Source organism: Silene latifolia, chromosome X (assembly GCF_048544455.1).
Source record: "Silene latifolia isolate original U9 population chromosome X, ASM4854445v1, whole genome shotgun sequence".
Classification (NCBI taxonomy): Eukaryota; Viridiplantae; Streptophyta; class Magnoliopsida; order Caryophyllales; family Caryophyllaceae; genus Silene; species Silene latifolia.
The window spans coordinates 336538265-336556543 of NC_133537.1; the positions used below are offsets into that span (position 1 = coordinate 336538265).

The window sequence follows — 18279 nt, forward strand, 5'->3', positions numbered from 1 at the left end:
GATCTAAACACTACTCGGAGTTGAATAAAGAACTTAAATGTTCATGTATGGATTGATGTTATATTCAAGTGGCTTATAGCTACATATTGAATTTTCTGAGTAGTTTTCGTGATTAAAAATCACATTTTGATTATTATATGTAATCGGTGATCTCCTGAGTTGGGCATTGTGATTCAGCATATATAAAATCCAACCAACTGCATTATATGTTACTCCCCGAAATATTTTGTTATTGTACAAAAATGCCCATGTAAAATCTCATCGGTGATATGAGAAATTGATGTCTAAGGTGGTTATGATAAATTTTTGACTATATATTGGTTATAGTTTTTACCATATTAGGGGGAGAAAAGTGAGTTAAAAGCTGGTAAAAACAAATATTGAATGATCCCTTACTAAACCATAAGTTCAAATAATGTTATACATTAAATTCACTGAGTAAAGGTTTTGAATTTGATATAACAAAACAAATATTTTTTACCAGATTGATACATATACACCTGAAGTGTAATTCAATAAAAGTCAAGATGAATTGACGGTTCCACTATGAAAATGAAATAGATGATAAATAGCAAGATGAAGCAGTTGGTATGAAATAAGAATGCTATATTTGGAGTGTTCCCGAAGTGACACAGATATCTGAATGATAATAGATGGCCTAGATAAATATAATGGTACCAAATATATATTCAGATTCAGATGTCATTGAACAGTACTGATATTATCAAAAGATGATAAGTTATATCGATATATTTATGGAACCTATATATATTTGCGCGCGATATCTTATGGACTCGTAATGGGGATCTTCTACTTAAGTCCATTTTAATTGTCGACATATAATCATTTATTAAATGAGCTCATGGACATGAAGTCCATACATTGACCTGAAGTCAATATATGTTATGAATCTTGGAAAATAAACTGTACAGTTGCATTATTGAGTCATCACCATGTGCATTTAGAGATAAGTACATTATTTGTATATTAGATTTTATATATATCCATCATTGCATTATTTTATAAATATTATTTAAAAAATAGGTTTCATGTCATATGAATGCATGTACATATTTCATAATATTGTTTTAACTTGTTATATTATTAAAAGGAGAAATGTTATCTTATAAGATACTCCAACGAGGATAACTCCCTGTAGGAACCTCTTATAAACGATCATCAAATGATGATGATGCTTGATCAATTGAGTTTTGAAAACTCTTGGTTATAAATATAAACTTCTACCATACAATTGAAAGATTATCGTGATTAGTTCCAAAAGGGAATATTCAAAATACTAAAGAGTTTATTTGAATAAATTGTGTTGTCTCAACCTATAGTTGAGCATATGGAAATTCATATATGAATGAATTTCAATAGCGAAAATCTATAATAAGGATGTCAATCCATACAGTAATAAGATTTGGCAAGAAAGATCGATGATTTTTCAAAGATGAATTGTTAATCAGATTGATTCTCCTGAAGAGAATGAATTCAGAAATGATAGCTGCACTCTTTTTCCCTTCGACTAGGTTTTTTTATCCCAATGGATTTTTCCTAGCAAGGTTTTTAACGAGGTAGCACTATAAGCGCATTAATACGCTATAGTCATGATGATCATCATGATTGTTAAGATGACAATTGGTATGTTTAGACATGCATATAATGTTATGTCATCAATTGAGAAGAATTAAAATTATTTTCTCTCAAAATTGCGGTGGTATTTTTTGAAATGAAAATCAAAGAGTTATCATGAAATGATGACCATATCCAGAATATGAGTTCCGAAGAAATATGATACTGAAACTATCAAGGATTTCTATTGATTGAAGATAACAAGTTTATTATCAACCACGATGGGTTCTATTTCAACGGTCGAGAAATTACGTCAAAGCATGGATTATTTCAAGATATATCAAGTTGTTTAAACATCAGGGGGAGTTAATACGTGTTGTACTCTTTTTCCTTATCCATGGTTTTGTCCCATTGGGTTTTCCAAGGAAAGGTTTTAATGAGGCACCTTGTTATGCGTCTTAGGAGAATATTGTCATCGTGAGACATTTTATTTTTTTTAGGTAATGGTCATCCAAGGAGGAGTGTTATAAAATATGTATAGTGGATGACCATTATACCCTTACATCCCCAACCATTGTATCTATTCCCAACCATTGTAACATTTCATCTCCTTATCCTTTAGGAACCACCGTTACCTTTCATCAAAAGGTCTCTTTGTATTTTCTATATATATGCACATGTACATGGAATAATATAATATAACTGTTGTAACGGAGGCGTCCCGTTACCCAATAGTTAGTTGATTAGGGTGATAAGAACAAAATAATAGTGAATAACAAATAAAGTGACACACAGATATACGTGGTTCACCAGTAAAATAACTGGCTACGTCCACCCTGAAGGAGAGCAAAATTCACTATTGTGGAGATAATAGTACAACAGCAGACCGGTATACACGCGCTCAATATGAGTCAAAAGTATACCCTATTCTACCAACAAAATAGTAATCTCAAAAGGACAAAAGAGACTACCCAAACGAGATGAAGGACAAACGATCTTGTGGCCACCAAGATCCGAACGGACTCCTTCGATCTCCAAATTCAGACGAACGCCAATCTACTAGAGCCCGGAACAAATTGAAGCTTCCTCCCAGAGGGAACCTCACAAATCGACTCTCATAAGATTGTGCTCTCAAATACTATCTCTACCTCCTTAATTATTCTAGACTAATATTAAGGCCTTTATATAGATTTATTCCACCCTAAATAAGAGATCTAGACTAATTAGGAAACAAAGACTATTAGGAAATTAATAAATAATTTCCTAAACAAAACAAGTGCAAACAAGAGAAAAGGCACGGACTAATAGTTAGCTTAGGAAACCCACTAAAACTAAAGTCCTTATTAAGGTCAACGCCTAAAGGTAAGCCATGTTGCAATTAACACCACGTAAAGCAATATGCCAAATCCAGTCATGCGTGTGACCCGCGTAGAAATCATGCCGACTCGCTTGAAGCTTTGCCAGCCACCTTTCTTTTGTCTTTGCTTCAACTCGTCTCTTCTTGTCTTATCGTCTTCGACACAAATTCAAGGTACAAATTCCTAACAATCTCCACCTTGACTTGAATTATTCAAACACGAACCAAGCCAAGAAAAACAAAGAAAAAACCCAAATCAGCTTCAACAGGATCGATTCTCAAGTCACTACGCACCTGTCCCGATAGTCTCCACTTTGACTTGAACACAACCCTCAAAATGGACAAACGAACCAAGTGTGCAACAAACGTGACCAAATATACGAAGTACCAAATGTAGCAAGCTGCAACTACCAAACGTACCAAGTACCATATATCTTCATAGCAATAGGAAGGCCAAACGTAGCAAACTCCGACGAGGGCAAAAGCTGCCAAATGCCAACTCAAATATATGAGATATCCAATGTCACTAATGATGGAACGGTGTACCCAAAACAAACACACACTAGATTCCAAAACAAAATCTCCTCCAAACATCATGGCCAAATGTACCGTCGTACCAAACTGCCCATAGAAGGACACAAACGCCATGAACAAAACAGAATGTCTCACTTGGTACAAAAGAAAGTGTCGCGAACACTACCAACATGCCTACACCAAGGCAACAAATACCCAAGTCGAAACCAAAAACAACATTCTATGCGAGCACAAATCACCTCCATCAAAGATGCAAATTGTTAGACTAACAAGTCCAACCCAAAAGCTCCATAGAACAAATTAAACTCCCGTCGAAGTTTCAGATGACCACTTATGAGATCCCAACAGCTCTTTTTCAAGAACCCAAATAGCTCCACCTGGAACTCAAATTGCCTCACTGAGACGCAAAAACAGCTTTAAGTTTGTCTTGAAGGATCCATTAGCTTGACCTGTATAGTAGCAAACTCCACCTTACCGCCAACACTACCATCCTTACACAAACTCACCAAATCCAAAAGTATGTCAACTTTCAAAATATTCGCTCGCAAAATCTTTTCACCCAAAATTCAACAAACCCAAATTAACGCCTAAAACACAATTACAAAATGTGAAGCATCCCAAATCGAACTCTAGCTCGGTGCCAATTGTTGTAACGGAGGCGTCCCTTACTACCCAATAGTTAGTTGATTAGGGTGATAAGAACAAAATAATAGCGAATAACAAATAAAGTGACACACAGATATACGTGGTTCACCAGTAAAATAACTGGCTACGTCCACCCTGAAGGAGAGCAAAATTCACTATTGTGGAGATAATAGTACAACAGCAGACCGGTATACACGCGCTCAATATGAGCCAAAAGTATACCCTATTCTACCAACAAAATAGTAATCTCAAAAGGACAAAAGAGACTACCCAAACGAGATGAAGGACAAACGATCTTGTGGCCACCAAGATCCGAACGGACTCCTTCGATCTCCAAATTCGACGAACGCCAATCTACTAGAGCCCGAACAAATTGAAGCTTCCTCCCGGAGGGAACCTCACAAATCGACTCTCATAAGATTGTGCTCTCAAATACTATCTCTACCTCCTTAATTATTCTAGACTAATATTAAGGCCTTTATATAGATTTATTCCACCCTAAATAAGAGATCTAGACTAATTAGGAAACAAAGACTATTAGGAAATTAATAAATAATTTCCTAAACAAAACAAGTGCAAACAAGAGAAAAGGCACGGACTAATAGTTAGCTTAGGAAACCCACTAAAACTAAAGTCCTTATTAAGGTCAACGCCTAAAGGTAAGCCATGTTGCAATTAACACCACGTAAAGCAATATGCCAAATCCAGTCATGCGTGTGACCCGCGTAGAAATCATGCCGACTCGCTTGAAGCTTTGCCAGCCACCTTTCTTTTGTCTTTGCTTCAACTCGTCTCTTCTTGTCTTATCGTCTTCGACACAAATTCAAGGCACAAATTCCTAACAATTGTTGTGCGGAAGCGTGAATATCCCGTGTCGGGTCTCTGCTGTACCGGTGTCCACTGTCCATAATAGTACGATATTGTCCGCTTTGGGCCAAGCCCTCACGGATTTACTCTTGGGCTCCTTCCCAAAAGGCCTCATACTATTATATTTAGTAGATACTTATAAAGATGATCTTCCATCTTTATTCTACCGATGTGGGACATGGGTTTGCACCCTAACAATAACAATGCTCACTTTCTCTTATATTGCTCTCTCTCTTTATATTATCTTCTCTTATCAAATTAGAATTATAACACAAGTGTTGTTATTGGGTTGATTTTTTTTTTTTTTTTTTTTTTTTTTTTTTTTTTTTTTTTTTTTTTAGGTTCAGTCACAAGAAATCCAGGACAATATGTTATTTACAATATTTGTATTCAAATCTGATTTTGAATTTAAATCACGAGTCTCGTCCTTATAAAATAACTAAACTAATTCTGATTGTGCATTTGAATCTATGATATTAAAAAAAGGTTAAAAAAAGGGTAAAGGTCATATAGATTTGGCGATTATTGGAGAAACAAGTGTTGTATGCCGAGATGATGAAGGGAGAATGTTGTGGGGTGTTACGGTCTTGGAGGGGGAGATTCGGGATCCGTCGTTGCTCGAGGCAGAAGCAATTCTTATGGGGTTCAACAAGGCCAAGAACAAGGAGCTAGTGTATATCGAGATTGAAAGTGATTGTTTGCCCGTGATAGAAGATTTGCGCAAGCGAAAACAAGGCCGTAGTGATTTGTGTCTTATTTACGATGATATTTATTCGTTATGTTCTCATTTTAATATTGTTGAATTTTTTTATGTTAGGCGTTCGAGTAATAGGGTTGTTCAAGAGCTTGCTCATGTTAGGCCTTGGTCTCTTGGTAGACGTTGTTGGGTAAATGTACTTCCGCTAAACATTGACGAGTTTCTCTTATTTGATCGTGATAATGCTATTTAATTCCTTTTGGGGTTTCTTCAAAAAAAAAGTTCTTCAAATTTATGGTGTGTTGGATCCAACACGGTCACAGATTTAAGTGGAAAGGTTTAGGAGAATTTTGGACCACGACAATCCGAATGAATATTGGGGTATTATTATTATAGGAAATGGATCCATTTCCTCTCACAATCTCTTTAAATAATAATTTCTCCTTTTAACTTCATTTTCCTTTATCTTTATGCGTAAATTTAAAACCGTTAGATGTTATCAAAATGCGATCTGGACTATTGATAAGAACTTGCTTCTCCATTTCTTACCATTTCAATTTAGAAAATGGAGAGAAAATGGGTTCATTATTATAGTATTGGGTATAATCAAGGCACAAATAACATTATACCTCCAGTGGTACAATAGCATCATACAACCAAGTTATATCTTATCGAGCTTATGTGTAATTTTATTGAGCTTTCTTAAAGTTAATTTTTTTTATGTTTAAGTGAGTGAATTCAAAAATTTTATGGTATATAGCTCGACTTCTTTAAAACAAAACTCGAAAACTTTATTATATAGCTCGGGTTCTAGAGCATACAACTGGGTACAACTGGTTGTAGGATCTATTAACTGATAATCAAGGGGATAGACACTACAAAGACGTGAGAATATGCATGGACATGTAAGTACTTGGTAAATTCCTTGGGAATTTCTAGTATTATAAAGGATGTAAAATTAGATCTTCGGTTCTTTGATGAAGTAATAATTAAACATTACTTTCGTGAAGCTAACAAAGTTGCCGACTTTATGGCTTCTATTGGACACTCATGTCCAAACCTCTCGAGGTGGTTTGAAAGTCGGTGGCTTCAACTTACCTCTATCATTCGAAAGGATGAGATATGTTGGTCCTACCCTAGAGGATCAATCTAGTTTTTTTACCTAATAAAAAAAAAAAAACTGCATTTCAAGATTCTGTCAAATAACATGAAGATGGTCAGCAATATAGAGAGATAAGTAGCCGAAGTAAATGCTAAATAAAAGGAATTAAGCTCATGTCAGCTGAGAATTCTGGGACTGTAGTACTGTGTATTAATGTACAACAAATTCTCGATTTAGACGGACATTATTCCTCTAAAGCTGTAGATGAATAGTGTCTCTTTCACAAAATAAGAGTGGATAGTGCAGGTGCGTAGGAAATTAATATCCCACTTGCTCTTTCACTTACATTTTGTGAAATGACCACTATCCGTCTACAATTTTAAACGATTAATGTCCGTCTATAATAAGACGGATTGTTTATCAAAACTCAAATTCGTACGGTATGCACAGTACACATGGCCTCATTTGGTGCAGAGGTTCTATGCATGTTGTGGTGTTTGAAGATGGTCGAATACTCGAATGGTCTCATATAGGTCAATAATGACTAATAATGAGAGTAAGCAACTCGTGTCTCGTGTGTGCATGAACAACTTCGGTTCATTTTATCTCAAAAAAATTTGGATAAGATTGTGTGCACGAGCCACGAATAAGATGTATGTAATGATCGCAAATTTCATGGTCTTAATTACGTCCTAATCAGAGTTAGCTCAAGTGGTAAAAAATTTTTTATCTCAATTATAAGTTGGGGGTTCAATTCTCACCCATAACATAGCGCGCTTATTTGACAAAAAAAATGGTCTTATTTACATAAGTTACTTTTTCTCTCTTTTTTTTTTTTTTGATGACGAGGGGTTTAGTCCCCCCGGACACATGCAATACCCTGCAAACCATGTGTGTCAGGTAAGACATCCCTTTGGATGACAGGTAACCGCAACACTCCCGTGTAGGGAGTCGAACCCGGGACCTCTCAATTCGTTGTCAATTTGCAACGCTTTGAGGCACTCCCGCACTCCACTACACTCAAGCCACTTTGGTTTACTTTTTCTCTTTGGAAAGTGTTTTTTTCCATTTCTAAAATCACAAAATATACTTATTCCGTTCCATTTATTTTTTTACGTTTGCTTTTTGCACAAAGATTAAAAAAGTGGAAGCAAGTGGACTAGTGGAGTATGTGATGCTTTTATATACTGGATTACCATTATGTCTTCATGCGTGTGGATCTCATTAGTTTTAGAAGGATATGATGGTCATTTAATGGGTAAAGTGATGTCCATATAAGGAAATGTAAAGAATCAAATGAAACGGACTAAAAAGAAATACGTAAAGAAACAAATGGTACGGAGGAAGTATATTTCTTATAAATTTTGTGTTTTAAAAAAAAAACAAATGTTAAAACTGATCGAAATAGGTGGAATATGATTATACATTTTTTTTTCTGTATTTCGACAACTCAAATCATTTATGTATACTTTTATTTTACTTATAACTTTATAAACTGTTTATTTCCTCAAGTTGTTTCGTACAGAGTATTTTTTTAAAAGCATATTTTCACCACCCTTTTTTTCTTGTAGGAAAAAACATAGAAAAAAATGCTCCGGTTAAAAGGAATAATTTCGAAATTGGCAGTTGATCCATTAACTTTATTGCAATGAAATTAGACCTCTTAAGTTTCATCTCTAAGGCCCTGTTCTTTTGGACTTAAAGTCACTTAATTTAAGTTCACTTCAGATCTTATAAGTTCGATTCGATTCACTAGTTCGATTCGATTCGATTCGATCCTATAAGTTCGATTCGATTCGATCTTATAAGTTCGATTCGAGATCCTATAAGTTCGATTCGATTCAATTCGAGATCCTATAAGTTCGATTCGATCCTATAAGTTCGATTCGATTCGATTCGATCCTATAAGTTGATTCGAGATCCTATACCTCACTTAATTTAAGTTCGATTCGAATCCTATAAGTTTAGTTCGATTAAGTTCGAGATCCTATAAGTTCGATTCGATCCTATAAGTTCGATTCAATTCGATTCTATAAGTTCGATTCGATTCGATCCTATAAGTTCGATTCGATTGATTCGAGATCCTATAAGTTCGATTCGATCGATTATCAGTCCAAAAAAACAGGGCCTAACAATCATGTCCCATAGGCAATAGCTGTAATTGAAAGTGAAATTCAATCTTTAATTATTTATTTTTCACCAATATTTCGATATTATTTCTCATGAGCAATGATTTAAGATTGTGTTTGTAAATAAAAATGAAAGTCAATTATTCAGACCCTCAACCTTTTTTTTCTTTTTTCTCTTAACTAGGAGTATCCTAATTTAGGTGCTGTTTGGCCTTGCTTGGGTAAGACTCTGTTTGGCAAAACTACCTGAAAAGGTAAATTTGAAACTGAAAAGGTAGAATAAAACCGAAAAGCTAATCAAACTCGAAAAGGTAAATCGATAAGGTAGATGAAAATTAGGAGCTGATAAGGTAACTGATTATATAAAAATGTGTTTGGTAAACTAGCTGAAAAGGTAGTTGATTTTGGTAAAATGACGTAAAAGGATATGAAAATTATTTAATATTATAGAATAAATGGGTACAAAATGGAAAATAAGTCATTTCAGGTACCTGATTTCTCAAATGCTACCTGAGGTAGCATTTCATTTCAGGTACCTTATTTGACCAAATAAGCTATTTGCCAAACACTTGCAAAAAAATCAGGTAGCTGAAATTTTGGTCAAATAAGCTACTTTGGTCAAATAAGCTACCTGAAGTGTCGTGCCAAACGGAGCCTAAATAGCTTTTCCTTTTTAGAAGGAGCTTATTCACAAGCTACTTTTGGGAAAAAAATTGGTTGTTTGGGCATACTTTTGTAAAAGTGATTTCTTATAAAATTTTGGTCTTGCTTATGTAAAATGGTTTTTCTTTTTTAAAAGGAGTTAATTCACAAGTTACTTTTTGGAAAACTTTTGGTTGTTTGGCCGTACTTTTGTAAAAACAGTTTCTCATCAAATTTATATGTTTGGCCTAACTACTTTAATACAACTTTTGTTTGTTTTTTTGGTTCTTTATGTGAAATGGAGGAGTAGAAGTAGAAAATATCTACTTCTACTTCTGGGAGTGAATAATCAGTTTTTGACTTTTCAAAAATACTTTTAAAACTCTCTAATTTACCGTGTTTGGCCAAGCTACTGCTTTTTCAATTACAAAAACACTTTTGAAGTTTGGCCAAACAGCACCTTAATGAGTGAACTTTTCGCAAGTTTGACTTTTTCATTCGCAAGAGTTAGAAATCAAAGTCTAACTACTTATTTCAGAAATAAGAGTCCTTACTCTCAATCCTTATCGTTTACACCAAAATCCGTCACTAATCCAGAAAAAAAAAAGGAAAAGGGAGGAGAGAAATAAATAAAGAAATTTGCATTGCATTAATCATCTTTTCACCAAACACACTTCTTCCCTTATTCTCCCCTCTTAAAAACAACTCCAAAAAGGCCAATTTTTGTACGCAATTGCTAAATCCCGCACGCTAGTTTGCTTAATCCCACACATATTACCCTAATATTCCACAATTGCCCTTCGTCTTAAAAAAAAATTAAAAGACTTCTCTCCCTTTCCTCTCTAAACCTAACCAATTCATTAATGGTTCAACTTTTATGGATCGTAATTCGCACATATCACATATAATTTTGAATTTTAGCCGTTTTATCAACAATTTTATTAAGACCCGTCTTTATTTTAGTCGATTTAGTTAATGTTTTTTTATTAAAAATAAGTTTTCTTTTACAATTAGGGCTTTGATTGAGTTGGGTTGTTGAATGGGTGGTTGTGGGATTATCAGGCCAGGTTAGGGTGGTCGGGGGGGAGGGGGGGGGGGGGGGGGTCGAATTATAGTGTGAGGCGCTTGTCGTCGAGTTTGGTGGTTCCATGATTTTAATTTTTCCAAATAATTTTCCAGAACTGAAAAATACGATTTCGGTAAAGGCAAAGCACTAGCTTTGCAGCATTGTCATGTTTGATGCAATTTGATAAGCCGTTCCATCTCCATATCATCATGTTTATGGAAAAAGGTTTCCCTTTCAGGAATTAGTAAGAAAAAGGATCGGGTGATTGGGGAGGACAAAGGGGATATTGGGAGGTTTTTTTGGGTTTTTTCATTTCTTTCTTGGTGAGGGTGAAAGAAATGAGAGGGGTACATTTGGAATAATGGGAAAAAATGTGCGGGATTAAGTAAAATGTCGTGCGGGATTTAGCAAGTCCCTTTTTGTATAGTAAGTTAGTAACTGCCACCATGAGTGCTTCTTTGCTTTCTTCACACCCATGTCTTTTATTCTTCTCCTCCTTCCTCTCATTCTCCTCTCCTTTCTTCTAACTTCACTTTCAAGTCTCACTTCTTCATTCTTCTTTCAATTCATTCATTTCCCAATCTTTGTTTCCCTTACATTCCACTCCTACTTCATCCATCATTTTCTGCAAGACCGTCTTATACAATAATTTGTTTAAAGCGGCTTTTTATAACCGCTTTTCAAGTTTTTGTAAATTGTAACCATCTATAAAACTCTTAGTTCCCCTTACATACCACTCTGTAAGGCCGTCTTATACAAGAATTTGTTTAAAACGGTCTTCTGTAACCGCTTTTTTTTAGTTTTTGTAAAACCCGCCTCACAGAAGACCAATTGCATCCAAAAATCCAATCTTTCTACACAAAACATGTCAAAATCACAACCCCAACAAGCCATAAACCCACAAAATACTTCAAACTTTCTCGAAACATTAAAAACAATCAAAAGAATGAAACTTTATAGATTTTTAGAACCTTCATTAAGCATAATAGGATGTTTTTTAGCAACAATTTGTGTAATATGTTGTTTCTTTTACTTAGATTATAGAGCATATATTAAAGGGTTTATGTTTCCAAACTTTAAATCTTCTGAAAGATTTGAATGGTTGAAAAATAATGGAGGAAGTGAAATTGGTGTGAAAAAAGTTGATTTTTGGAGTGAATTAGGAAATGGGTGTGATGTGTTTGATGGTGATTGGGTGTGGGATGAGAGTTACCCTTTGTATCATTCTAAAGATTGTAAATTTTTGGATTTTGGGTTTAGGTGTTCTGAAAGTGGTCGTCCTGATAGTTTTTACACTAAGTGGAGGTGGCAGCCTAAGCATTGCAACTTGCCTAGGTACGCTTTTTTCCGAGTTGGTCTTGTGTAAAACGGTTTTACATTGTCATTTATTGAAATATGCCCTATTGCCCTATATTTAGTTAGGAAAAGTAGTTATGGTGGTTAAAACTTGGCTGAGATTCCCGAGGATCTTAGGTTATGGCCTGAGACTATGCCTTCTAGTGACGATAGCGATTTTAAGGGTTTTTGTGTTGTAGAAGTACAATGGTCCTACACAAGATAATGGTTGTTGAAATTAGGATAATTTGAGCGTGTGAGACAATCTAAGTGAGAGTTAGGCTAATATGTATCCACCTGATTGTACTTTACCTTTCTCTCATGCTTTTTTTGCTCCTTATTTTGTGGGGGCAGTATTCAAAATTTGTGAAGGTTGGTAATGGAACTTATTTTTTTGGTGATGTAGCTGTCTTAGTACCTGTCTTGTTGTGTTTCATGCTATATCATTAGCCCCTATGGCCAGTGGCGTAGCCAGAAAATTTGATCAGTGATCAGCGGGGTCTTAACGTAAATTTAATAACCACCCATAAAATAAAGGGGTCTTACGTAGTCAGAAATCAGTACAATCGTACATATACCAGCATACGATTCGGTAAATCTACAAAAACCTGTGGGGTCTCAACTCTCAAGACCCCATTGCTCATAAGGTGGCTACGCCACTGCCTATGGCTGTTGCCGGGGCTCTTACCCATGTCGGGTCAAGGGTGGTTAGATGTACGCAACATTGACACATTGTCAAGGCTCTTACCAATTGGCAGTTGGGTTGCCATTGTGATATGATTCTTCATACCTTGAATTAGGGCCTTATACGTGAGACCGACCTATCAATCCTAATTAAATGATGAATAAAAATTTAGGCCGGTTTATGTGATACCGTTCCATACAAATCTCACGTTGATCTAAAAGGGATATCTATGCAATCTTGTTCCGAGGCTGATTATGTTAGTAATTGACATTTTGGGTACTGATTAGTTATGTGTAGTTATCGTATTAATACGCAGGACCTAGCATTGATGAACCTGCTCCATTTATTGTTTTCGAGAGGGTTGTTTGATTTGATCAGTCAATCATTTAGTCCCTACTTGATACACCTTGTTACTTATCGCTGAGTTATTTATTGCTTTCCCTTTCGGCTATACAGGCATCTGAAATGGCTTGATGACACATTTTTCGTGTTGTGTGGCATGTTGTCTGGTGCTAAATTTTGATCTGTTTCTGATGTTCCATCTAAAGCGAGTCTACTCTTAGACGATTTAAACTCAAATACCTTTACGGTACTATTCAATTCCATGTTGCGTAGGCAATTATGAAACCATGAATCTCGGAACCAAAATCTGGGTTTAACTACGTTTACTTGATTAAATAAAATATCAGATTTGATGCAAGATTGATGCTGGAGAAGTTAAAAAACAAACGCATAGTTTTTGCGGGGGACTCAATTGGGAGGAATCAGTGGGAGTCCCTTCTTTGCATGCTTGCTTCAGCTGTTCCTGATCAGAACACAGTTTATGAAGTTAATGGCAATCCAATAACAAAGCACAAAGGCTTCTTAATCTTCAAGTTTAAGGACTATAATTGCACTGTCGAGTATTATAGGTCGCCTTTCCTCGTTCAGCAGGGACGTCCCCCTGTAGGAGTTCCAGACAAGGTGAAGTCTACATTGAGATTGGATCAAATGGATTGGAACAGTGGCAAGTGGAGGGATGCTGATATTCTCGTCCTTAATACCGGACACTGGTGGAACTACGAGAAGACTATAAGAGGGTACTGTCTCTCTGTCTCGTGAATTTTTATGTTTTAATAATACTGCTGTCGGCAGACTACCTGACTATGTCTCCTGAAAATTTATGTTCTGAACTTATGTTATTTGCAGCGCACGTCATTGTGATTCCGAGCAATTTGGTCTTTAATGGGTTTAATCAATTCTACATTAATCTATGCTAATCTCTTAGATTTCTGTGGTCATTTTGTGTGTAAGTTTTGGGGTCTGGTAGAATATTTGGGAAAATCCGATTAACCCAGTTTAATAATGATTTGAGTATGCTAGATTCATGGGGAATTGTGATAATTGCTGTCTCATTTATAAGCAGAGTTATTGCCTCTGACTTTAAATGCACCATGTTATATTTTATTTCGGTATTGTGGTAGGTTTGATTAAATTAGACTTGGCATTGCTTCTGTCTGCAAATGCACCCGAAAATGTGCATGGATCCGATCCGACCTGTAGGTACCTCGAACATCGTTGGACTTGTTTGAGATGATAAAATTTGATCTGACCTTGAAATCACCTGATCTGAAATTTTGACTCGAATTGACTAATTTTAAATGAGAACTGTAGTTGCACTTACACAGATAATAAGTCACAAACCCTTAATAAACACGATCCGAAATTGTCAAGACTTAAAGACTCGATGACAAACCAACTTGACCCCATAGCCAAGTGACTCAAAATGACCTGCAAGTAGGATGAATTTACTCGTAAATGACGCTTACTGTCCCGATATACATAAGAATACCTGAAATGATTCGACATCCTCAATTACCCGTTTTCCAGGCTATAATTTATTTAAAACTTTTGTATTCTCATTTCTGAAGTTTACTGTAGCCTGTAGAATGCTACCTGGCAGTTTACGGTATATGCTCATGTCTGAGGTTTAGTCATATCATGTTTGGCATTATGATCTCTGATTTATACCAGATGTTCATTGAAACAATTTGAGTTAAAATTTCCGTCTGCAATTCCATTATTCCCCAAATCGAACTGTTGAAGATGACATCAAGCCTTGAAACTTGTAATTTGTATGACAGGGGTTGCTACTTTCAAACCGGGGCAGAGGTAAATATGAGTATGACGGATGATAGTGCATATCGAAGATCGTTAGAGACTGTACTTAACTGGATAGATAAAGATGTAAAGACAAGCAACACCCAGGTCTTCTTCCGTACATATGCGCCTGTACATTTCAGGTTTATCATCTTTCTTGAAATCTTACTCTTTTACTCTTTATTACTTCTTTTTTTCGTCCAAGCTCTATAAGCTAAGAAGCTTTATGGTACCCCTCAATTTTTCGACTTTCTACATGGTACCCCTACACTTTTTAAAACATACCTGGTACCCTTAATTGTAGTCATTACCACTACGTGTACCCCTAAACTTTATTTTTCGTCAATTAAACTCAGTTTTAGGCTTTAAGTGATGACTTGGACGCGTAACCAAGCTTGTCGTTTATTATCCCATGACATAAGGACTCTATTAGGCTCAATATCCATCTCGATCCTAATATTGATTGATGTATATGGGCTAAAAAATTTTTGACGGAAAATTTGTTGATCCCCTGCCAAATTATCACGTTCAAATATGGATATTGAGCATAATAGAGTTTTTATATCATGGGAGATAAATGACAAGCTTGGTTACCCGTCAAAGTAATCACTTAACGCCTAAAACTGAGTTTAATTGACGGAAAATAAAGTTTAGGGGTATACTTGGTGATAATGACAACAATTAGGGGTACCAGGTATGTTTTAAAAAATGTAGGGGTACCATGTAGAAAGTCGAAAAATTGAGGGGTACCATGTAGAATATCCCTATAAACTATTGTAGTATATATGTTGCCAGCCTGGTAGGAGTAAGCATTACAGCCTGGTAAGAATTAGTGTTCGCGTTTAGGGTCTCTGAATCAGCGTTGTTCCCTCCGCCTCAAAAAGATTGATCTCCGTTCCATTTTGGCATGACCCTAAAAAAGACGAATCAACTGCTTTATTCATCTAATACAAATTACATTTCTACCTGACAGAGGGGGCGACTGGAAGACTGGAGGAACGTGTCACATGGAGACTCTCCCTGAAATCGGAATCTCATTGGTTCCACCACAAATATGGCCCAAGTTCACCATAGCCGCAGACGTCTTGACTGCCCACAAAAACCACTCCTTCAATTACAAGCCCATTAATGTGTTGAACATCACAGTAATGTCTTCCAGAAGAAAGGACGGCCACTTGTCGCTATACTACCTAGGCCCTGGTGCGGGTCCTGCATCAATCCACCGGCAGGATTGCAGCCACTGGTGCCTGCCCGGAGTTCCTGACTCGTGGAACGAACTCCTTTACGCTGTTATGTTGAGGCGCGATGTTACTCCGTCATGGAATGTAACTTCACCTCAAACTCAGGCCGTGTGAAAAATATACGATGCATGTTAGTATGTTACAAGTTACATCTAACCAAATGTATAGTACATTAGTGATTTTTGCAGGAAAATACAATTGAGGAAGTGCTGGAAAATGTTGTGGTTCATGTTCATAGAGAAGGTATTCAAGAAGCATGCACAAAGAATACGTGTATCTTTAATTTGTAGGTTATACTCATAATACTCTCATGTAGGGTCAAATACATACACAAAGATTGGTTATTAAAGTTTTTATTTATGGGTATTTATTTATGTTGTTGACCATTTTAGATTTTTTTTTGTTTAGATTGGTTAATTAGAAGTTTTATGTTGTTTACCATTTTTTCATTTTTTTTCAAATGGATTTAATACGTTTGATTAAAATATACTTCATATATATTAAAAAAAAGTGCTTATAAATACACTCATAAATCTATTGGGATACTCGAATTATAAGATGGCGGAAATTACCCTTCTATTATAATAACTGTATTTGGTCAAGTTGGAAATTAAAGGGCAAACCAATAAAACTAAAAAAAAGTTTCTCTAATGACTTAATTAACGAAAGCGGAAAGAAAGATAAGTCATAAAAATCAGTAAATTTAAAACCGTCAACTCGTATTGAGTTGTTTCATAAAACTGGATGTTTAGAACATAAAGCAAAGTTTAATATCCGAATTACAAATTAATGCAAGGACCGGCTTTAATAAAGGTTTACTACATAAACTCATGAAAGATCACCATAAGATGTTTTATTCTCTCGACAGTCCCCTCCTAAGTCCAAGTCTTCAAGATCCATGTTACTTGAAACATCATTAAAATAAAACTGCCCCCCTTAGTGGGAGTAACCTAACCGTCCTCTATCAACGGCCTCTTATCATGGAGAATATTAGTGATGCAATTAGGCGGTCAAACATACAACTCCAGTCACATTACAACATCGACGTGCACACATTTGATATGTACATGAAGTAACACATTGGTTCATATTGGCATATGACATAATAAACATGTGAATATAACGACATTGTTCAACAACATGTTATATCAATCAGCATATGGTAAATCCAAGTAGACGTTATGCGGATAAAAACTTGTAGTCATTTCTTTTTAAAACATTTATTTTCTTCACAAAAAGCACGGGACGTGACTACCAATGTCACACGCATACTCACGGCTTGCATCTCACCTTGAGTACGAGTGGGAGTATCAATCCCGTCGATCATATCGATACTAGGCGGTTTACATCTCACCCCTAGTGCTCAATAGGACCGGACAACTAAATTGACTAGGTTTAGCAACCAGAATCGTGGGGAAGAACAGACGGCTAATGAATGGACTCAGAGGTCCCATTTAAGTGACACGTCCCATACACTTCGAGGCACCAAGACAATTGTAACTATCAAGGTCTGCACACGATCGCAACCGTGAAATAATAATTGCCAAGATATCTGAAAGGTAGTAAAGCTGATCAAGCTCCTGTCAATATATGCGCATATACCCACCCCACAACTTGTTGGAACACGCAGCTCCTCAGTGGCAGCTGGTCGACTACTATCCTAACGACAATCCCTCCACACGCAGCTTCGGGATGTGTTGTCCGTACTTGTATAGCATAAGCTCTCTAAGGATTCTTCCGACACGTCGATCCCTAAAACTTACCAAGGTAGCGCCCAACATATAGCACGAAAGAACAGATGTCTCATAGAGACGATATTATGCGGATCATCCCAACATATCGACAATACAACGGCACTTGGCTCAGAGGTCTCATTCAAGGGGCATACCCAAGATAACCGCAATTAGCATACCGATTCAGAGATCCCATTTAAGTGGCATGTTCGGCAGTTAGGATAACATGGCGGTAGGATGATACCGAACTTACAGACTCCCGCAGGCCCTAGTCCAAGTTGTGGGAAATGCTTTTACTCCATTAGAATTTCACGGGTATTAATCTTAACCAAGTAGTGTTCGTATTTGAGATTTGGAACATCTTATTCGAGTAATATATTAGGAAGTATTCATTATTTCTAATTCGTTATTCAAGCGTTAAAATTGCTAGATACATCATTTCCAAGTATAAATTTACTTTGACTTAGTAACTCTTGACTAATTAATTAGTCAATGGTTAACCAAGATCGTCATAGTCAACTCACAACTTAAC

General features: G+C 36.1%; 1 protein-coding gene across 1 annotated transcript; it reads left to right on the forward strand.

Moving 5' to 3' along the window:
- The first annotated feature begins 11041 nt into the window (after positions 1 to 11041).
- LOC141619062 (protein trichome birefringence-like 10) lies at positions 11042 to 16421 on the forward strand. The gene is made up of 4 exons (XM_074436094.1): positions 11042 to 11949; positions 13324 to 13713; positions 14758 to 14916; positions 15747 to 16421. Exons 1-4 carry the CDS (start codon positions 11480 to 11482, stop codon positions 16126 to 16128), a joined length of 1401 nt encoding a protein of 466 aa, XP_074292195.1. The 5' UTR covers positions 11042 to 11479; the 3' UTR covers positions 16129 to 16421.
- Positions 16422 to 18279: the final 1858 nt, after the last annotated feature.